The following is a 22,792-nucleotide window of genomic DNA, read 5'->3' as shown; positions in this document are numbered from 1 at the left end:
CTCCAGCTCCTCCACTGGGAGGCCGTTCCACAATTTCACCAACCCTTTCCTTGAAGAAATATTTCCTCAGGTTACTACTTTCATATTCCTCCTATGCCCTCTCAATCAGAAGCTAAGCGGGTTTTGATGTCAGGGGATCAGTGTGAAGCTGAAGGATTGATCTGCATAGGCGCTGTTTTATTCAAAATCTTTTTGTGGGAGCGGTTATGAGGAACCTACCTGGTCTGCCCAGGGGTAATAGTTCCAAAAACTGTACCCAGTGTTACATTGTTCATTATTCTACTACTACTACTACTACTATTATTTAACATTTCTAAAGCGCTACCAGGGTTACGCAGCGCTGTACAATCTAACAAAGAAGGACAGTCCCTGCTCAAAGGAGCTTACAATCTAAAGGACAAAAAAGTGCAGTCAATCAAATTAGGGGCAGTCTAGATTTCCCGGATAGAGGTACAATGGTTAGGTGCCGAAAGCGACATTGAAGAAGTGGGCTTTGAGCAAGGATTTGAAGATGGGCAGGGAGGGGGTTTGGCATATGGGCTCAGGGAGTTTATTCCAATCATAGGGTGAGGCGAGGCAGAAAGGGCGGAGCCTGGAGTTGGCGGTGGTGGAGAAGGGTACTGAGAGGAGGGATTTGTCCTGTGAGCGGAGGTTACGGATAGGAGCGTAAAGGGAGATGAGGGTAGAGAGGTAATGAGGGGCTGCAGATTGAGTGCATTTGTAGGTTAGTAGGAGAAGCTTGAACTGTATGCGGTGCCTGATCGGAAGCCAGTGAAGTGACTTGAGGAGAGGGGTGATATGAGCATATCGGTCTTGGCGGAAGATAAGACGGGCAGCAGAGTTCTGAACGGATTGAAGGGGGGATAGATGGTTAAGTGGGAGGCCAGTGGTTGCAGTAGTCAAGGTGAGAGGTGATGAGAGAGTGGATGAGAGTTCGAGTGGTGTGCTCGGAGAGGAAGGGGCGAATTTTGCTGATGTTATAGAGAAAGAAGCGACAGGTCTTGGCTGTCTGCTGGATATGCGCAGAGAAGGAGAGGGAGGAGTCGAAGATGACTCCGAGGTTGCGGGCAGATGAGACTGGGAGGATGAGGGTGTTGTCGACTGAAATAGAGAGTGGAGGGAGAGGAGAAGTGGGTTTGGGTGGAAAGACAATAAGCTCGGTCTTGTCATGTTCAGTTTCAGGTGGCGGTTGGACATCCAGGCAGCAATGTCGGATAACTACTACTACTACTACTACTACTTGACATTTCTAAAGCGCTACTAGGGTTACGCAGCGCTGTACAATTTAACATAGAAGGACAGTCCCTGCTCAAAGGAGCTTACAATCTAAAGGACAAAAGTATAGTCAGTCAAATAGTCAATGTCGGATAAGCAGGCTGATACTTTGGCCTGGGTTTCCGCAGTGATGTCTGGTGTGGAGAGGTAAAGCTGGGTGTCGTCAGCATAAAGATGGTATTGGAAACCATGAGATGAGATCAGTGAGCCCAGGGAAGAGGTGTAGATTGAAAAAAGAAGGGGTCCAAGGACAGATCCCTGAGGAACTGCAACAGAGAGGGGGATGGGGGTGGAAGAAGATCCATGAGAATGTACTCTGAAGGTACGGTGGGAGAGATAAGAGGAGAACCAGGAGAGGACAGAGCCCTGGAACCCAAATGAGGATAGTGCAGCAGGAAGTAACTTATGATTAACAGTGTCAAAAGCGGTGGATAGGTCGAGGAGGATGAGGATAGAGTAGTGACCTTTGGATCTGGCAAGGAACAGGTCATTACAGACTTTAGTGAGTGCCGTTTCTGTCGAGTATAGAGGGCGAAAACCGGATTGAAGCGGATCAAGGATGGCATGAGAGGAGAGAAAATCAAGGCAGCGGCTGTGAACGGCGTGTTCAAGTATCTTGGAGAGGAAGGGTAGGAGGGAGATGGGGCGGTAGTTGGAAGGACAGGTAGGGTCTAGTGATGGTTTTTTGAGAAGTGGTGTGACTACAGCATGCTTGAAGGTGTCAGGGACAGTTGCAGTGGAAAGAGAGAGGTTGAGGATATGACAGATGGGGGGGGGGGGTGACAGTAGGAGAGATGGTGTTTAGTAAGTTGGTGGGGAACAGAGGAACAGGTGGTGCATTTCGAGGAGGAAAGAAGGTGGGCGGTTTCCTCTTCGGTGATATCAGGAAAAGAGGAGAAGGAGGCCTGGGTTGGTTGGTTGAGGGAGTGGGTTAAAGGGTGAAGAGGAGGAGGTGGCTTGGTAGTGAATTCGAGGTTGATCTTCTGCACCTTGTCATGGAAGTAGTCAGCTAGTGATTGAGGAGAGAGTGATGGGGAGGCACTTTGAGGAGGGAGTTAAGGGTGGCGAAGAGACAACGAGGGTTGGAGCTGAGAGAATTAGTCAATTGGGTGTAATAGTCCTGTTTGGCAAGGAATAGGGAGGACTGGAAGGAGGATAGCATGAATTTGTAATGAATGAAGTCGGTATGGGTGTGAGATTTCCTCAAGAGGCGTTCGGCAGATTGGGCGCAGGAGCGAAGGTATCGGATGCAAGGGGTCAGCCAGGGCTAGGGATTAGTACGCCTTGTGGGACGGGAGATGGATGGTGCAAGTGTGTCCAGAGCAGTGGAGAGAGTGGCATTGTAAGCAGAGACAGCCTTGTCGACAGACTCGGAGGACACGATGGAAGGGAGGAGATTAGAGATACAAGAGGATAAGGTGGGAGGGTCAACAGCCTGGAGATTCCTGAAAGTAGTGGTTAGTGTTGGGCGGGACTGAGGGGGAGGGTGATGAAGTGTGAAGGTGATCAGGTGATGATCTGAGAGAGGAAGAGCAGAGGCGCAGAAATTGGAGGGTGAGCAGGTAGAGGAGAGGATGAGGTCAAGACAATAGCCAGTTTGGTGAGTAGGGGTGGTGGAGCTCAGCTGGAGGTTGAAGGAAGATGTCAGAGTGTGGAACTGAGAAGCTTAGGAGTCGGATGGGTCATCAGCGTGTATGTTAAAGTCTCCAAGATTGCCAATCTGTTTGAGGTTAGGGGTTTCCTCAGTACTGGAAAAAAATTCTTCCCTTCTTACTGAACGCAGAGCTATTTCCTTCTTTCTGGGATCCCCTTCCACAGGGACTCTTTCCACATGGGAATCTTCTCCCCACAATACCTTCTCCTGATGTTAAGCTCCTGGTGGTGTTTCTTCCTCTGTCTTTGAGGTTTGTGACTCCAGTTCCCCAGTTCAGTTCATCAGTCAGAAAAAGGGGTGGGAAAACCTCTGACTTTCACAAGCACTTCACACTAATCCATTAACTTAAAATGCAAGGGAGGCTTCACATTGGATACCTGTCATGGTATTCACAAAGCTAACCCATTTGAGGAAACTGTCCCCAACACTGCAGAACAGTATACACCTCCTCTCTACACTAAGATGGTATGATCCTGAAACAAGGCGCTTGCTGGACCATTGAGGTTCTGAAAGGATCCTTACCTTTAATTCTGTTTACAGATGAAGCAGCTGCTAAATTCTTGGAGTAGGATCAGAAACTGGGTAAACTGGAAAGATCAGTAAACACTATTGGAAGCCAGGTTTCTGGGTTACAACATCCAGTTTGACCTTGATTAAGTGTAATTTGGCCCCAAACAATAAAAAGGAAGATTCTGGAGAATCAATCCAGAGTAAGAAATCTCTGTTCTATTAACTTTCTTAAATAAAGGTTTTCAGCTCCTCAGAAAACATTTCAGGAAATATTGAAGCAGGTGTTGAAAACTTCTAAGTAGCCAACATCTGGGTTATCAAATAATTTTTATGTGCCATCTGGCATTTGGATTTGATTACCCACTTTTCCAAATCTATCCTGTCTAAAGGAAAGACACTCCAAAGGAAGGGAGCGTGTGATGGGCTTTCGTGGAGAGGTCAAGGCAAGCTATGTTCCTCTGATCCCATTCCCACCCACCTTCTTAATGCCATCTCTCCTGCTCTTATTCCTTTTATCTGTCACATTCTCAACCTCTCACTTTCCACTGCGACTGTCCCTGCTGCCTTTAAACATGCTGTGGTCACACCTCTCCTTAAGAAGCCTTCACTCGACCCTACTTGTCCCTCTAATTACCGATCCATCTCCCTCCTTCCTTTTCTCTCCAAATTACTTGAGCGTGCTGTTCACCGCCGCTGCCTTGATTTTCTTTCCTCACATGCTATTCTTGACCCACTACAATCTGGTTTTCGCCCTCTCCACTCAATCGAAACTGCGCTTACTAAAGTCTCCAATGACCTATTACTGGCTAAATCCAGAGGTCAATATTCCATCCTCATTCTTCTTGATCTTTCCGCTGCTTTTGACACTGTCGATCACAGCATACTTCTCGATACCCTGTCCTCACTTGGATTCCAGGGCTCTGTCCTTTCCTGGTTCTCTTCCTACCTCTCCCTCCGCACCTTTAGTGTTCACTCTGGTGGATCCTCTTCTACTTCTATCCCTCTGCCTGTCGGCGTACCTCAGGGTTCTGTTCTTGGTCCCCTCCTCTTTTCTATCTACACTTCTTCCCTTGGTTCATTAATCTCATCCCATGGCTTTTCCTACCATCTCTATGCTGATGACCCCTGATATCTCACCTTGCATCCAAACCAAAGTTTCAGCGTGCTTGTCTGACATTGCTGTCTGGATGTCTCAACGCCACCTGAAATTAAATATGACCAAAACCGAGCTTCTCATTTTCCCCCCCAAACCCATCTCCCCGCTCCCCCCGTTTTCTATTTCTGTTGATCGCTCTCTCATTCTCCCTGTCTCCTCAGCTCGAAACCTTGGGGTCATCTTTGACTCTTCTCTCTCCTTCTCTGCTCATATCCAGCAGATTGCCAAGACCTGTCGTTTCTTTCTTTACAACATCTGTAAAATCCGCCCCTTTCTTTCCGAGCACTCTACCAAAACCCTCATCCACACCCTTGTCACCTCTCGTTTAGACTACTGCAATCTGCTTCTTGCTGGCCTTCCACTTAGTCACCTCTCCCCTCTCCAGTCGGTTCAAAACTCTGCTGCCCGTCTCATCTTCCACCAGGGTCGCTTTACTCATACTACCCCTCTCCTCAAGAACCTTCACTGGCTCCCTATCCGTTTTCGCATCCTGTTCAAACTTCTTCTACTAACCTATAAATGTACTCACTCTGCTGCTCCCCAGTATCTCTCCACACTCGTCCATCCCTACACCCCTTCCCGTGCACTCCGCTCCATGGATAAATCCTTCTTATCTGTTCCCTTCTCCACTACTGCCAACTCCAGACTTCGCGCCTTTTATCTCGCTGCACCCTACGCCTGGAATAAACTTCCTGAGCCCCTACGTCTTGCCCCATCCTTGGCCACCTTTAAATCTAGACTGAAAGCCCACCTCTTTAACATTGCTTTTGACTCGTAACCACTCGCCTCCACCTACCCTCCTCTCTTCCTTCCCGTTCACATTAATTGATTGATTTGCTTACTTTATTTATTTTTTGTCTATTAGATTGTAAGCTCTTTGAGCAGGGACTGTCTTTCTTCTATGTTTGTGCAGCGCTGCGTATGCTTTGTAGCGCTATAGAAATGCTAAATAGTAGTAGTAGTAGATACGGTAGATAGTTCCCTGCTTAAGAGGACTTACAATCTAAATTTTGTATCACATACAAAGGAGAGCGAAATGGCTTGCCCAAGGTCACAAAGAATGTTGTTGGGAGAAATAGGATTTCAGCCCTGGCTTTCAGGTTCTCTGTCTGCCGCTCGAACCACTAGACATCTCCTCTAACTAGACATTAATATTGATGAGGGGGTGACTGGATACCACCACATCTCCTGATAACCCAGGCTTGTCAGCATTACTACTACTACTACTATTTAGCATTTATGTAGCGCTACAAAGCATACGCAGGGCTGCACAAACATAGAAGAAAGACAGTCCCTGCTCAAAGAGCTTACAATCTAATAGACAAAAATAATAAATCAAATCAATTAATGTGTAGAGGAAAGAGGAGAGGAGGGTAGGTAGAAGCGAGACGTTACAAGTGGTTACGAGTCAAAAGCAATGTTGAAGAGGTGGGCTTTCAATCTAGATTTAAAGATGGTCAAGGATGGGGCAAGACGTAGGGGCTCAGGAAGTTTATTCCAGGCGTAGGAAAGTTCTCAAGATGAGATCTACATGGGCCATTCCATTGGTCACCTTTGAACTGCAATCTGAAAAGAACCTAGTGCTTAGAGGGTACTTTAAAAATATTAAATTTCCCTTCGTGCTCAGCCAATACACATCTTCTTTGATGTGGTGTGGTCTACTCAATTAAAAAGGAAAGCTTTCCTCTAATTAATTACATTTCCTTGTAAACTTTAAAGAGGGTAAGTTTGGAGGTGGTTCTTCATGATAAATCGGTGGTAATTTGAAAATTGTCCTAAATTCTAATACTAGTGGATCCCTTTTGAAATTGAGGATAATTTAGAAGTCTTACTAACATATATGATTGGTACTGCAGGGCTATGAAAGGTTAATCATGGCCTTCTTTCTCCCCCCCCCCCCCCCCCCTTTTCTGTATTTTTTTACTCAAAGCTCCCATGTCCTTATATGGTGTAACATATTATAGTCCTTTCAGATTTTTGGAATACAAAATCATTTTTTGAAGATGGTGGAATCCAAAATTGCATTTTAAAAAATCTCTACCATGAACCAGCATGCTGCTGGCCGCTGCAGCTATCAACGGATCCATTTTATTAAAGCCTGATTTCTGAGGTGACCATTTTTAAACAAACTGACAGGGCAGACGATGACCCTGTTGCCCGATACCGCTGTCTAATTATTTACCTTTTGTTCGGTCAGATGCAACTTGACTGCCAAATGATACAAGAGCAGTATAAACTTCCAGGGACATGTGGTGAATAGTTGAGCCGGGGGACTAGTTCTTAAGCAGCATTGGTTCAGCTACCAAAACATTAATCAAAAATGAAGCTGTTCACGGCACTGCTGACTTCCATGTTCTTCTCCTTGTCCAGTGCTCTGACCCCGGAATCCGTATTGCCCGCAAACTGCAGTGCTGTATTTCCTGCAGCAGTGAAGGCGCTGGACTGGATCAATAAAGTCCAAGAAGAAGGCTACATTTTAAGTCTCTTCCGCATTGCCGATGCGCATGAGCAACAGGTGGTAAGTAAACGTGGTTTCTGATTGATGTACGTTAGCGGCATTAGTTTTACATAGAGAAAAACCCCATGACAACCACGAGCAGAACATTGTAAGGCTGGAGTTTTCATGCCTCAGATCAGGGGCGTAGCCAGAACTTGAGGAGGGAGGGGGCCAGAGCCCAAGGTTTGGGGGGGCACATTTTGGTCGCCGGCATGCCGCTGCCCCCTCTGCACTTCGCCGCCGCCCACTGCCGCCGCTGTAACATCTTGGCTGGCGGGGGTCCCCAAACCCACCAGCTGAAGCACTGCCGCCGCAAATTCCTTGGCTGGCGGGGGTCCCCAACCCCCGCCAACTGAAGACGCCATCCAGCGCTGGTCTCTGGTGCTACCGCATTGCCTGCCCTGCTCTCTCTTCCCCTCATGTCCAGCACGCTCCTGTTAGTGAAACTGAGCATGCTCAGTTTCACTAAAAGGAGCGTGCCTGACATGAGGGGCAGGGCAGGCAGTGCGGCAGTGCCGCCACAGACCAGCGCAGGACGAAGTCTTCAGCTGGTGGGGTTTGGGGACCGTGAAGATGAAACAAAAAAGTGAGGAGAATGGATGAGGATACCAACTGTTTTATATTTATTCACTTAAAAAATTCACTTAAAAAATTACATGTGCATAAACAGCGACCCGACACGGCCGTCTTCAGGGGTCTTTATAACCTTGAATGATGTAGTTTAGAATGTTTGTTCCAAGGGAAATAACAGGAAACAAATCTCTCTGGTCTCCTCTCTTCAAAAATAATATATATGAGATATATATATTTTTTTAAAAACCAGCATCTAAATACTCCTCTCCTAAGAGTTATCGGCAAATTGTGAAAAAGCTCAGTTTCACTAAAAGGAGCGTGCCTGACATGAGGGGCAGGGCAGGCAGTGCGGCAGTGCCGCCACAGACCAGCGCAGGACGAAGTCTTCAGCTGGTGGGGTTTGGGGACCCCCACCAGCTAACCAGGGGCCCAGAGCAAATTTTGGGGGGCCCAGGCCCCCATGGCCCCGTCTAGCTACGCCACTGCAATTAAATATCGACAGGGTGTACTGCTCTCCAGGTGGAGGGCAATTTTTATAACGGGCCGGCAAGGTTGTTTCTTTATAAAATAACCTGACAAAAGCTGCCGTAATTACAGCTAAAGTGCAGCTCTGCACATTTAATCCTGATCAGAAGCAGGCGCTTCGCAACTCTGCCTGCACCCTACCTGAACTGTGCTTCCAAACACACCTTCGAGCAGGTCGCATCAAAGTTATGCATCTTTTGGTCACCTCATACACTTTGATGCATATACCCTGTGGAGTAATTTGATAAGAGACACTCCCCCCTCCCTAATTCTATATCCTTTAGTGCCATTTGAGTGCTAAGATATTAGAATATTAGCACTAATGCATCCTCAGCGGTATTTAATAATGTGAGGGCACAAGTCGCATGGGGGAATTCTACATACAGCACTGAAAAGATCAGTGCTGAGCCCCTAAGCTATAAAGAGCATCTGACCTTTATGGAATACCGGCATAGCGCGCAGGTTGCGTCCAACTTTTGGTGCCGGACTTATGCCTGATAGAAACAGATGCAAGTCTAGTGACCAAAGTTAGATGTGGAATGGCAGTTTTCTATAACTTGATGCCTAACTTTTGTGAATGCCCATGACCTGCCTTTGCCCCTTCCATGGCCACGTCCTTTTTTGGGTTGTGCATGGGAAAAGTTAGGTACTAAGAGCCCCTTTTACAAAGCGGCGCTAAAAAGGAAGTAGCGCTGGGTTACCACAGTAGCCCAGCGGGTAGTTCCCACCCCCAGCGTGCGTCATATTCGGCGCTACAAAAATATTTTAAATTTTTGTAGCACCGTTGTGTACCTGACGGTAATTGGGCAGTGCCGTGCGCTGCCCGGTTACCACGGGTTAGTGTGGGAGCCCTTACCGCCACCTCAATAGAGTGGCAGAAGGGCTCCCCCCGAAATGGCCATGCAGCAAGTGCTTCATTTGCCGCACGGCCATTTCCTCAAAAAAAGAAAGACCTACCTTTTACCCACTGCGGTAAAAGGGGTCCTCGGCGCCCATCAAAAACATGGGCCGACGCCAGCGCAGACCCCCTTTTGCCGCAGGCTAAGCGCAGTGTATAAAATAGTTCTTAGCGCTATTTTCTTTGAGCCGATTTTATAGGCGCCATTTATAAAATCTAGTCGTAAATGTGCAAGAAATTCTTTACAAAATTACTCCCATGATGTACATAAGTATTGCCATACTGGGAAAGACCAAAGGTCCATCGAGCCCAGCATCCTGTTTCCAACAGTGGCCAATCCAGGTCACAAATACCTGGCAAGATCCCAAAAAAGTACAAAACGTTTTCTACTGCTTATCCCAGAAATTGTGGATTTTCCCCAAGTCCATTTAATAACGGTCTATGGACTTTTCCTTTAGGAAGCTGTCCAAACCTTTTTAAAACTCCGCTAAGCTAACCGCCTTTACCACATTCTCTGGCAACGAATTCCAGAGTTTAATTACACGTTGAGTAAAGAAAAAGTTTCTCCGATTTGTTTTAAATTTACTACATCGCATGCCCCCTAGTCCTAGTATTTTTAGAAAGCTTCACATCTACCCGTTCAACTCCACTCATTATTTTATACACCTCTATCATATCTCCCCTCAGCCGCCTTTTCTCCAAGCTGAAGAGCCCTAGCCGCTTTAGCCTTTCCTCATAGGGAAGTCGTCCCATCCCCTTTATCATTTTGTCGCCCTTCTCTGCACCTTTTCTAATTCCACTATATCTTTTTTGAGATGTCCCAAATATTCTGTACATACAGTGAAATCTCTGGCTATCACTCTGAACCTTTTCCTTTGCCTCCCTCCTCTTCCTCCCCAGTCTCTGTCTTGTTTACACTGGTTGTCACACACACATTACGCAACCTTTAACGCTTGCACCAGGTCAGGGATAGTGAAGTCCAGTCCTTGGATATCACAAAAAAGGGAAGGGGTCACGGATGTGTTGTATCACTTTCCTGTAGTACAACCAAAGCACTTTATATTTACAATACACAGGTACTTTATCTCTAGTGGACTCTCAACCTGAGCTTTGTACCTGAGGGCAACAGGGGCTTAGGTGATTTGCCTGGAGTCACAGGGTACTGCAGTGGGATTTGAACTCAGCTCCCCAGGTTCTCAGCCCACTGCACAGTGAAGGCGCTGGACTGGATCAATAAAGTTCAAGAAGAAGGCTACATTTTAAGTCTCTTCCGCATTGCCGATGCGCATGAGCAACAAGTGGTAAGTAAACGTGTTTTTTGACTGATGTACGTTAGCGGCATTAGTTTTACATGGAGAAAAACCCCATGACAACCATGAGCAGAACATTGTAAGACTGGAGTTTTCATGCCTCAATCAGGGGCGTAGCCAGAACTTGAGGAGGGAGGGGCCAGAGCCCAAGGTTTGGGGGGGCACATTTTGGTCGCCGGCATGCCGCCGCCCCCTCTGCCACTTCGCCGCCGCCCACTGCCGCCGCTGTAACATCTTGGCAGGCGGGGGTCCCCAAACCCACCAGCTGAAGCACCGCCGCCGCAAATACCTTGGCTGGCGGGGGTCCCCAACCCCCGCCAACTGAAGACGCCATCCAGCGCTGGTCTCTGGCGCTACCGCATTGCCTTCCCTGCTCTCTCTTCCCCTCACATCCAGCACGCTCCTTTTAGTGAAACTGAGCATGGCAGGCAGTGCGGCAGTGCCGCCACAGACCAGCGCTGGACGAAGTTACATTAGGCTACTCCAGATTTGGCTTTGAGGACTGCTAAATATCCTGGTTCTCGGATCAGACCAATGCCATCATGCCTCATGAATATTAATAGTAGAAATCTGAACTTCTCTGTGGCATTGGAAGCCCAGATTTCATTAGCCCCTGCTCCTTCTGTACTACAATGAGATGTACGCATTGCGCATACATTTAAGGAAGAGTGTGTGTTACTGTACATCTTTTGATGTACATCTTTTGATGTACAGTACAGTATTTGATGTACAGTATTCTTTCCTGTTTTGAACGTAAGGAAAGAGGAGTTGACTAGGATGTGTATTTTGTCACAATGCTCTCTTTGAAGGTCATGGGCGTAGTTTGACCCCCCCTCCCCTCCCCTCCACCCTAGTCCCATCCATCTTCTGCTCCCTCTCCCTCCCCCTACACCCCCTCGTCCCATCCATCTTGTGCTCCTCCATCTCTCTCTCTCTCTCTCTCTCTCTCTCTCTTAATCCCCACCCCTGGTCTCTTTTTTTTTTACCCTTCCTGCCCAGGCCTCCCCTGTCCCCCTTGAACAGGTCAGACTTGTCAAATAGCTTGAATCAACACTGTAATGTCATCACGTAACTATGGCCGCAAAGCCCTTGATGCTCCAGCTCTACACCCAATTAATTTATTTATTTGCAGCATTTCTATCCCATGTTTCTCATGTTTCAATGTGGCTTATGTGGAACTAAGAAATACAATAAGATAGGGGATCTGAATTACATAGAATTGAAGTGGCTTGAAGAGGGATAGGGGGAGAAGTGAGGCAGGAGGACATATGAAGGACAGGGGAAGGGCGGCAGGGAGGGAAGGTGGATCTATTAATGGAAGCTAATGCAGGGTTGTGACCAGCCAAATGATGGTGGGGACTTTGCTGAATAAGAGTGATGACTATTCATAGCTGATTCACAGTGGAGCTTTGTGGAGCGACCGCACCTTGAGTATTGTGTTCAATTCTGGTCGCCGCATCTCAAGAAAGATATAGTGGAACTGGAAAAGGTGCAGCGAAGGGCGACTAAAATGATAGTGGGGATGGGACGACTTCCCCATGAAGAAAGACTAAGGAGGCTAGGGCTTTTCAGCTTGGAGAAGAGACGGCTGAGGGGAGACATGATAGAGATATAAAATATTGAGTGGAGTGGAACAGGTGGATGTGAAGCGTCTGTTCACGTTTTCCAAAAATACTAGGACTAGGGGGCATGCGATGAAACTACAGTGTAGTAAATTTAAAACAAATCGGAGAAAGTTTTTCTTCACCCAACGCATAATTAAACTCTGGAATTCGTTGCCAGAGAACGTGGTGAAGGCGGTTAGCTTGGCAGAGTTTAAAAAGGGGTTAGACGGTTTCCTAAAGGACAAGTCCATAAACCACTACTAAATGGACTTGGGAAAAATCCACAATTCCAGGAATAACATGTATAGAATGTTTGTACGTTTGGGAAGCTTGCCAGGTGCCCTTGGCCTGGATTGGCCGCTGTCGTGGACAGGATGCTGGGCTCGATGGACCCTTGGTCTTTCCCCAGTGTGGCATTACTTATGTACTTATGATGTTTTGAAGAAGTGGGCCTTGAGTCGTTTATGAAAGATCAGATAAGTATCTCCTCAGCTGTTAGTGCATAGGTAGGTGAAGCCTGATGAGTAAACTGTCTTGTATTGTACAACCTGGAAGTTGGAGAGGTGAAGTGTGAGATAGCTTTGTGCTTCCGTGTGTATGTTGCATAGCGGTAGGTTTATTAGGTTCGACATGTATTCCGGAGCCAGACCAAATGCAAGAAGATATTAAAAAATGGAGGCAAAGGAGACCCCTGTGGAATGCCACATGAATTTTGCCATTTATCTGAGAAACTATCTTTCAGATTGACTCTATAAGACCCGGTGGATAAAAACGTGTTATCTGGTGATGACATCGCACGGTGTCATAAGTACATAAGTAATGCCATACTGGGAAAAGACCAAAGGTCCATCGAGCCCAGCATCCTGTCCCCTACAGCAGCCAATCCAGGTCAAGGGCACCTGGCGAGCTACCCAAACGTACAAACATTTTATACATGTTATTCCCGAAATTGTGAATTTTTCCCCAAGTCCATTTAGTAGCGGTCTATGGACTTGTCCTTTAGGAAACCGTTCAACCCCTTTTTAAACTCTGCCAAGCTAACCGCCTTCACTACGTTCTCCGGCAACGAATGCCAGAGTTTAATTATGCGTTGGGTGAAGAAACATTTTCTCCTATTTGTTTTAAATTTACTACACTGTAGTTTCATCGCATGCCCCCTAGTCCTAGTATTTTTGGAAAGTATGAACAGACGCTTCACATCCACCTGTTCCACTCCACTCATTATTTTATACACCTCTATCATGTCGGGAAAGAAGCACAGCACCTGCTAAAAAAAAAAAAGACTACAAGTCCCAGCATGCACTTGTTCTGCATTGTGTGCGGATTATGGAGTTATTTTTGTGCGTTTGCTGGAGCTGCTCAGGCAGGTATGGCAGTGGAAGCCTGGCTGCCTCGATGCAGCTGGTTTGTATGGTGTCATAGACTGATAACATGCTTTCCAAATTTCCCCGATCAGTTTTCTGCGTGCGGCGAAACACGTCAAAGTATCAGCATTGGCAACAAATTACTGGTATGTAAAATTTGTGCGTAAGTCGCTCCTTTGCATAAATAGCACCCACAAGTTCTTATGTAAAAAACCGCAACTTATAACCCGGAAGTTAAAGTAAATAATTTCTGGGTGTTGCCAAAGACCTGGATTTTCAGTGCCAGTGCCCAGATGGGGCCCGGCACTGAAGGTTCGATCTAAGTTAGCTGGCAGTGGTCAATATTTAAAGAAATGCAGAACACCACCTGCTGAATATTGACCAAGTAGCTTTTAAGTGTGCCATATTGATGTTCATACGATGCCCCTGATGCCTCTTGCTTTAATTCTACATTCTGGCGTGTTTTTCATTCTTTTTCAGATAAATGGGGCTGTCTATTACCTGACGATGGATGTAGTAGAAACAAAATGCCCAGTGGTGATCAAGAAGCACTGGCTGGACTGTCAGATCGCACCCTACTTTCTAACGGCAAGTCCAGGATTAGTTAAGCGAGATGTCAGGGCTGAGACATCAGATCTTATTGCTACTGTGGGTGGTCAGGGAGCAAAACGTGGAGGTCACTCTTCAGTAATATGGCCATGATATCTGCAGGAGGAACAGCGGCAATCTGTGAGAGAGTGTGAGGGACAGAATGCTGGTCCAGGAGGCAGGGCCTGGTGCAAGGGTTTTGGCCACGTTAGGCAAACTGTAGCCTTTGCCCTCCCCCATTCCATTAACCTTGAGGGCCCTAATCGGCCCCCCCCCTCAACAAGATATATTCTGGTTGATATTCAGCCAGTGACGGACAGGGTTTTTTTTTATCCGCCACCAGTGCAAAGCCAGCCAGTGCATGACTAGCTAAGTTAACATTCAGACGTAACCAGCCAAGGGTTAGCGCACAAAGGGGCCCTTTTGCAAAGCAGCGGTAAGCCCAACACGGGCTTACCGCTCGCTAAAAGGGAAGTGCCGTCGGGCTACCGCAGCAGCCCAGCAGTAATTCTCTCCCCCAGCATGCGCCACTTCCGGTGCTGCAAAAATATTGCAATTTTTGTAGCGGCGGCGTGTACCCAGCGGTAATCCGGTTACCATCAGGTTAGTGCAGGAACCCTTACCGCCACCTCAATGGGTGGCGGTAAGGGTCTCCCCACGAACTGGCCACGCGGCAAGTGCTTCACTTGCCACACAGCCATTTCTTGAAAAAAAAAACAAAAGACCTGCCCTTTACCCTCTGCGGTAAAAGGGGGCTTTTGGTGGGCATCAAAAACACACGTCAATGCCATCGCAGGCCCCCTTTTGCCTCAGGTTCATAAAAGGACCTCAAAGACAGGACAGGTATTTATGCACTAAACCTGGCTCAGGGTTTAACTGAAAAATATATATTGATCCTCACGCATATAGAATCATAAAAATCAATGCCAGACTGCCGTGCACAATGGCTTACATTTGAATTCAAGTAACATAGTAACATAGTAAATGACGGCAGAAAAAGACCTGCACGGTCCATCCAGTCTGCCCAACAAGATAACTCATATGTGCTACTTTTTGTGTATACCCTACTTTGATTTGTACCTGTGTTCTTCAGGGCACAGACCGTATAAGTCTGACCAGCACTATCCCCGCCTCCAAACCACCAGTCCCGCCTCCCACCACCGGCTCTGGCACAGACCGTATAAGTCTGCCCAGCACTATCCCCGCCTCCAAACCACCAGTCCCGCCTCCCACCACCGGCTCTGGCACAGACCGTATAAGTCTGCCCAGCACTATCCCCGCCTCCCAACCACCAGCCCCGCCTCCCACCACCGGCTCTGGCACAGACCGTATAAGTCTGCCCAGCACTATCCCCGCCTCCCAACCACCAGCCCCGCCTCCCACCACCGGCTCTGGCACAGACCATATAAGTCTGCCCAGCACTATCCCCGCCTCCCAACCACCAGCCCCTCCTCCCAACCACCGGCTCTGGCACAGACCGTATAAGTCTGCCCAGCACTATCCCCGCCTCCCAACCACCAGCCCCTCCTCCCAACCACCGGCTCTGGCACAGACCGTATAAGTCTGCCCAGCACTATCCTCACCTCCCACCACCGGCTGGCTCTGCCACCCAATCTCGGCTAATCTAATTGTCGCAGCAACTTTGATAGTGTTCATACCCATTAAATATGGGTTTTAAGGAAGTGAAAATTTGAAATTAAAACACGTATCTTGTTACATGAAACAAATGTTGGAATCTGAACAGAAGCCCATGAGTTGGGTGAAACGGGTCCCGTTGGGAGTATAAAACAGATAAGTGATTCCTTTCTTCCTTTTGGATTAATTTTTTGCTGTCATTGAATTTAGTTTATGAATATTGAAATAGTTTTTGTAATGAAGTAAAATTATCAGTGGAGGTTTTTTTTTTTAATGACTGATGATGAACATGGAACTGTTGATTTGCTGCTCTCCGGTTACTGAGGTCTTTTTTCCTTTTAGAAAACTGTCAGGTGGCATTCATAAATGCCAGCATTTGAGCATGAGCATAAGTGGTCACGCCTAAAGTTACGTGTGGCACTGCAGCCTTACATGGCAGTTGCATGTGGAATTATCATTAAAGAATGCGCGATTAGCGCTCCAGCTCTAGGCACTTAACTGTGGGCGACCTTTCTAGAATCGTATCAGATTCAGATCCCTCATTCTGTACAGGGAATGATATTGAATTGTGTGAAATGTGAATTGTTTTGTTTTTTTTTCAGAGGTTTGGACAATGCAAACTAATCATTTATATAAACAATGATCAGTCAACAGTTCAGCTGTACCACTATAACTGCACAATAAGTCCAGGTATGATGTGTTACGGTATTGTATTCCCTTTTTATCAGAAATTGACGTATTTGATGCTAATATCGTTGTGCCATCCGCATCCAAAAGTTATTTGTACCTTTGCAGTTGCGTTCCACTTACAAGCTGTATTCTGTTATTGAATCTTATACTTTTATGTGACCGTCCCTGGGAGACGATGACTTAAAGTTTCAGATCTAAAATATTGAGGGGCTGTTTAACTAAGCCCAACCCGCACCAAATTGGAGTTACCGCCCGGTTACCGTGTGGCCCTTGCGGTAATTTCAATTTTGGCGCGTGTCCGCTATGAGCGTCTGAAAAATATTTTTTTATTTTCTGGTGCGCGGCAGCTACGTGTGTCAAGTGGCATTTGACGCGCATAGGTCATTACCGCGCCGGTTACCGCATGAGACCTTACCGCTAGGTCAATGGCTTGCGGTGAGGTCTCAGACCCGAAATGGATGCGCGGCAATTTTCATTCTGCCGCATGTCCGTTTTCGGCAAACAAAAAAAAGGCACTTTTTGTAGGTGCGCTAAAAAAAATAATTCTGTGCGCGCCCAAAACACGTGTCTACACTACCGCAGACCATCTTTCAGCGCACCTTAGTAAAACAACCCCTGAGAATGGCCAGTTTTTCATGTCAGAGGTCCATCAGTAGTCTAAAAAAGTAACATTTTTGATCTTTTGCAATTTGTTTTATTTTTCCAAGTAATCCAGAATGCGGCTGCTCGAGTCCTAGTAGGAATATCCCAGTTTTCTCGGATATCTCCAGTGCTTAAGCAATTGCACTGGTTACCAGTGCTACAAACAATGCAATTTAAGGTATTGGTGATTGTACACCAGACATTGTATGGTGATACCCCGTATTATCTGAAGCGAGTTTTACCAATCTATCAGCCAAGACGGGTGTTAAGATCAGAGGCTGCCAAGCGACTCAACAGATGAGGTAGAGCGTTTACATGAAGCTGACACACCAGCTACTGCTTTGGCCTCAGCAGGAATTTCATTATGGAAGTCTCTTCCTGGACAGCTTCGTCTTTGTGATGGTGCGGTGTAGTTCAAAAAATGATGGAAGACTAGGCTGTTTGTGGCTGCGTTTTTCTGGACACTTTGTTGATGTTCTGAAGAATTTGTGATAGTGTGTTCTGATATATATTGTTTTTGTGTTATGATGTGTATTGGATTGTGAATGTATTCTTGGAAATCACCTAGTTTTAGGTGGCCTATAAATAAATAAATAAAATATACCAGGTTTTAGTTAGTGTAAATGGTCGCGCCTAAACTTTAGTCGCGGGGACAGGTGCTACGCGTGTTCTTTAAACTTTAGGTGAGGTTTATAGACTAGCACTAAGTGTGGGTTTTTTTGCGCTGATTTTTTAGGCACCATTGAATCTGGTCCGTAGCGCCTACCTTTAGATGCGAGGTTTTACACCCAGAAAACTCTGGTGTAAATCCTCGCGTCTAAATTAGGCCTGGATCAGCACACATAAAATTTAGGAACACTCCAATCTGCCCATAACCCTCCCATGGCTGTGCTTCCTTTTTGGAGCTGTGCGTAAAATTCACACGCAGATCCCAGTAACTAAAAATGCATGCAGATATTTCAATCACTGCTAATTAGTGCTGATAATTGATAATTAGCACTTAATTATCAGTGCTAATTGGCTTGTTGTTCTTTTTACATTATGCTGACACACGAGCTACTGCTTTGGCCTCAGCAGGAATTTCATTATGGAAGTCTCTTCCTGGACAGCTTCGTCTTTGTGATGGTGCGGTGTAGTTCAAAAAATGATGGAAGACCAGGTTGTTTGTGGCTGCGTTTTTCTGAACACTTTGTTGATTTATTTATTATTACATTTGTACCCCACGCTTTCCCACTCAAGGCAGGCTCAATGCGGCTTACATAATAATATGGATTACATAATATTGATAGAAAAGAATATGAGTTAATTAGAGCAGAATAAAATAGGTAGGTAGAGATGGGGAAAGGTGAAGGGAGTAGGATGTTCTGAACAATTTGTCATAATGTATACTGATTTATATTGTTTTTGTGCTATGATGAGTATTGGATTGTGAATGTATTCTTGAAAACCACGGTCTACAAATTCAATAAATAATCCTATATAATAAAAGGCACCTCCAACATTCTGAAGCTGACTGCATGGCTGAGGCATTCCTGCTCTCTGTATCCATCTCCTGAATTGACATCATGCACTTCCGGGTACGTCACAAGCAGAAGTGACCAACCACACGAGGTTTCTCGGCTTCAGAATGTTGGAGGTGCATTCTATTAAATAGGATTGGTCAGTTCCTTGAAGCACAGCCAGAGCTCAGCGTCCTGCACAGTAACGCTCAGACACCAGAGAGAGAGAGGGAAGGAGGGGGGGCCTGACACCAGAGAGGGGGGGGGGGTAGCTCTGTCACACACACACTCTCTCTCTCTCTCACAGTCAATGTCTTTCTCTCACTCTCACACTGTCTCTCACACACTCTATGTCTCACACTGTATCACATTCACTCTCTATGTGTCACACAGTCACTCACACACTCTCTTGGTCTCATACACTCAGTCTCACAGAGAGTCTGTGTCTCACACACACTCTCTCTCGCACACACTGTATCTGTGTGAAACACACTCACACTGTGTCTCACATACGCACTTGCACACACTCATTCATTCACAAGCACACACACTCTCTCTCACAGACTCACTCTCTCTCTCTCTCTCACACACACACACTCGCACATTCACTCTCTCACACACAGTCACTCTCGCATACACTCTCTCAAACATACACACTCCGAGGAAAACCTTGCTAGCGCCCGTTTCATTTGTGTAAGAAAAGGGCCTTTTTTACTAGTAATTAAATAAAAGGATGGGGTCTGGACTGTTGTATTACAAATTATTTGCTCTAACAGAATTTACTAAGACCTCATTTTTGGTTTCTGGAGACTTTAGTCACCTTTCCTCAGATATGGTCACATATTTTATTACATTTGCACCCGCAGGGAAGCGCGTCAGCATTTCAGACATCTAACTATGGGGCCCTTTTACTAAGGTGTGACGAAAAATGACCTGCGCTGGTGTAGGCATGTGTATTGGACGTGCGCAGGTCCATTTTTCAGTGCGCCTGCAAGAAAGGCCTTTTTTTTTGCCGAAAATGGACGTGCGGCAAAATAAAAGCGCGCGCGTCCATTTTGGGCCTGAGGCCTTACCATTAACCCATTGATTTAGCGGAAAGGTCTCACGCGCTAACCCGGCGGTAATCGTCAGCACGCTGCCAACTACCGCCCGGTTAGCGCCACGTGGTAGAAAATAGAAATGTATTTTCTGCTGTGCGTTTTGGACGCGCGTCAAAATTAGAATTGCCATCCGGGGCATGCGGTAGCTGGGCAGTCGTTCCGATTTGGCACGCATTGTACACACATAGGCGTCTTAGTGAAAGGGTTCCTATGTTGCTCCTATTCATAGCAATACCAACTCATGGTAACCAGATAAGTCTGAACAAAGAGCAACCTCGGTTTACAGTAGTCCAGAATATGTAAAGGGTTATACAAGCAGTTGAGAATAATGAAGAAGAATGAAGAGGAAGACCCACTACAGGAAATAAATAACAACTATTGAGAAAAGGCGGCTGAGGGGAGATATGATAGAGGTCTATAAAATAATGAGTGGAGTTGAATGGGTAGACGTGAAGCGTCTGTTGACGCTTTCCAAAAATACTAGAACTAGGGGGCATGCAATGAAGCTACAATGTAGTAAATTTAAAACGAATCGGAGAAAATCTTTCTTCACTCAACATGTAATTAAACTCTGGAATTCGTTGCCAGAGAATGTGGTAAAGGCAGTTAGCTTAGCGGGGTTTAAAAAAGGTTTGGACGGCTTCCTAAAGGAAAAGTCCATAGACTTATTAAATGGACTTGGGGAAAATCCACTATTTCTCGGATAAGCAGTATAAAATGTTTTGTACTTTTTTGGGATCTTGCCAGGTATTTGTGATCTGGATTGGCCACTGTTGGAAACAGGATGCTGGGCTCGATGGACCTTTGGTCTTTCCCAGTATGGCAATACTTATGTACTTATAACTGTTCATTTCACAGTTCCGTCTCAGTTAATCTCCTCCACGTGCCCAGCCTGCCCTACCGTATTTGAAGATGGTCGTGAGGATTTTTACTTGATACTGAAAGCTAAAGAAGGTCTTGAACAATACAACGGAGAAAATAACTTTACAAACTATTTCAAATTTGATAAGATTGAAAAGGTGTCAAGGCAGGTAAGTGGTGGTCTAAATTCTAAAGGTATTTAGCTTTATTGAAATATTCACCATGAAAGTGAGTAAAATGTGGGGTAACTGTGCCTTGGGCTTTTCACTGTTTTAGGGCTCCTTTTACTAAGCGGCGGTAAGCCCAACGCGGGCTTACCACTTGCTATAGAGGAAGTACCGCTGGGCTACCACAGCAGCCTGGCGGTACTTCCCACCTCTAGTGCGCTGTAATTTTTGTAGCGCCGGACTGTACCTGGATGTAATTGTGCAGGTACAGTCCGGCGCTACAAAAATTAATTTTTGTAGCGACGGAAATGACAGCGCACTAGAGGTGGGAAGTACCGCCAGGCTGCTGTGGTAGCCCGGTTACCACAAGGTTAACACGGGAACCCTTACAGGTGCCTCAATGGGTGGCAGTAAGGGTTCCTCCCCGAAATGGCCATGCGGAAAGCGAGACGTCCCTTTTACCAGCTGCAGTAAAAGGGGGCATCGGCGTGCATGTAAAACACGCACCGACGCCAGCACCGGCTCCTTTTTGCCGTAGCTTGGTAAAAGGGGCCCTCGGTAATTATGATGTGGGCGCTTTCCCTTTCACAATTAGCTACACATTTCCCACATGTAATACACATGTTGTGCATGAGGGAAGTGGCTGTTTTAAGGTTGCATGGGTATATATGCACATTGTTTAAAGTTTAGATGTTTATGTTAATTGTTTTGTTTTGTCTTCTCTTATGTCTGTTTTTATTGTTAGCTGTTTAGTGTTAGGTGGATTATAAGTTTTAAAAATAAATAAATAATATAGAGAGCATACATACTTTTATGGAGTACGTAAACCCACCTCCCCTCTTCCCACATTCTCTATCTCCGTTAATGGCTCTCACATCCTACCTGTCTCCTCGGCTCATAACCTTGGAGTCATCTTTGATTCCTCTCTCTTCTTCTCTGCGCATATTCAACAGATCGCCAAAAACCTGTCGTTTCTTTATCTACAACATTTAGGGTTACCATTTTATGTCCTCTGAAAAAGAGAACATGTCACGCCCCTGCCCCGCCCCATCACGCCCCTGCCCCGCCCCACCATGCCCCTTTCGGGTCCTCGTTCCGCCCCCTATTCCCCTCCCCCGTCACATACCCCCCCCCCCCCCGCGCCCCCCCGTCACATACCCCCCCCCCCCCACTTACTATCTAGCCCTGGTGGTCTAGTGACGTCTTCGGGGCAGGAAAGAGCCCCCTCTTTCATGCCCGGAGTGCTGCCTGCCCTTGCCTGCATCCTCCTAGGTCTCGGCTGGGGATTCAAAATGGCCACCCGAGAGTTGAAGCGGCCTCGCGAGACTTCAACTCTCGGCGGCCATTTTGAATCCCCAGTCTACCGAGAAGGATGATGGACAAGGGAGGCAGCGCTCTGGGCAGGAAAGAGGGGGCTCTTTCCTGCCCCGAAGACGTCACTAGACCACCAGGGAACATGGTACGGAAGGGGAGGGGAGACCAGACCAGACCCACGGCACCGATCGCCCGCCCGCATGCATGCACGCACACATGCCTGTGCCCACGTTTGTCTAGAAATCCAGACAAACGTGCGTGCGATCAAAATCCGCCGGACGCCCCGGACATGCCCTCAAAAAGAGGACATGTCCGGGGAAATCCAGACGAATGGCAACCCTAACAACATTAGCAAAATTCGCCCCTTCCTTTTGGAATACGCTACCAGAACCCTTATCCAAACCCTTGTCACCTCTCGTTTGGATTATTGCAACTTGCTTCTCACTGGTCTTCCTCTCAGCCAATCTCTCTCCTCTCCAGTCTGTCCAAAATTCTGCAGCACAACTTATTTTTCGCCAAAATCGTTATACCCACACTAGCCCGCTCCTCAAGTCGCTTCACTGGCTCCCTGTCCGCTTTCGCATACAGTTCAAACTTCTCTTACTGACCTTTAAATGCATCCACTCTGCAGCCCCCCCATTACCTCTTCACTCTCATCTCTCCCTACATTCCTCCCCGTGAACTCCGCTCACTGGACAAATCTCTCTTGTCGTCCCCCTTCTCCTCCACTGCTAACTCCAGGCTTCGTTCCTTTTCCCTCGCAGCACCTTATGCCTGGAATAGACTTCCTGAGCCTGTACGTCTAGCTCCATCTCTACCTGTTTTCAAATCTATGCTGAAAACCCACCTTTTCACCACTGCTTTTGCCTCCTAGCCACTACTCAATTCCCCTATCCTTGTTCCTTCTCACCCAGTACTTTCCTCGCCCTT

The 22,792-nt window shown here is 46.7% G+C and overlaps 1 protein-coding gene across 2 annotated transcripts in view; it reads left to right on the top strand.

Annotated features, from left to right (window-relative positions):
- Positions 1 to 6,818: 6,818 nt before the first annotated feature.
- The window catches only part of LOC115479150 (histidine-rich glycoprotein-like), a 32,048-nt gene continuing 16,074 nt past the window's right edge, over positions 6,819 to 22,792 (top strand). Inside the window, exons 1-5 of one of the 2 annotated variants that reach the window (XM_030216929.1) lie at positions 6,819 to 7,063; positions 10,340 to 10,389; positions 13,847 to 13,954; positions 16,192 to 16,279; positions 20,379 to 20,551. In XM_030216929.1, the coding sequence (XP_030072789.1) occupies positions 6,916 to 7,063; positions 10,340 to 10,389; positions 13,847 to 13,954; positions 16,192 to 16,279; positions 20,379 to 20,551 (567 nt within the window). In that variant the 5' untranslated portion in view covers positions 6,819 to 6,915. Of the gene's footprint in view, positions 7,114 to 10,339; positions 10,390 to 13,846; positions 13,955 to 16,191; positions 16,280 to 20,378; positions 20,552 to 22,792 lie in introns of both variants that reach the window. The other variant, XM_030216928.1, reaches the window with a different exon arrangement.

Source organism: Microcaecilia unicolor, chromosome 10 (assembly GCF_901765095.1).
Source record: "Microcaecilia unicolor chromosome 10, aMicUni1.1, whole genome shotgun sequence".
Lineage (NCBI taxonomy): Eukaryota > Metazoa > Chordata > Amphibia > Gymnophiona > Siphonopidae > Microcaecilia > Microcaecilia unicolor.
The sequence above is the reverse complement of the archived record's forward strand: the minus strand, read 5'-3'. Positions and strand labels throughout refer to the sequence as shown.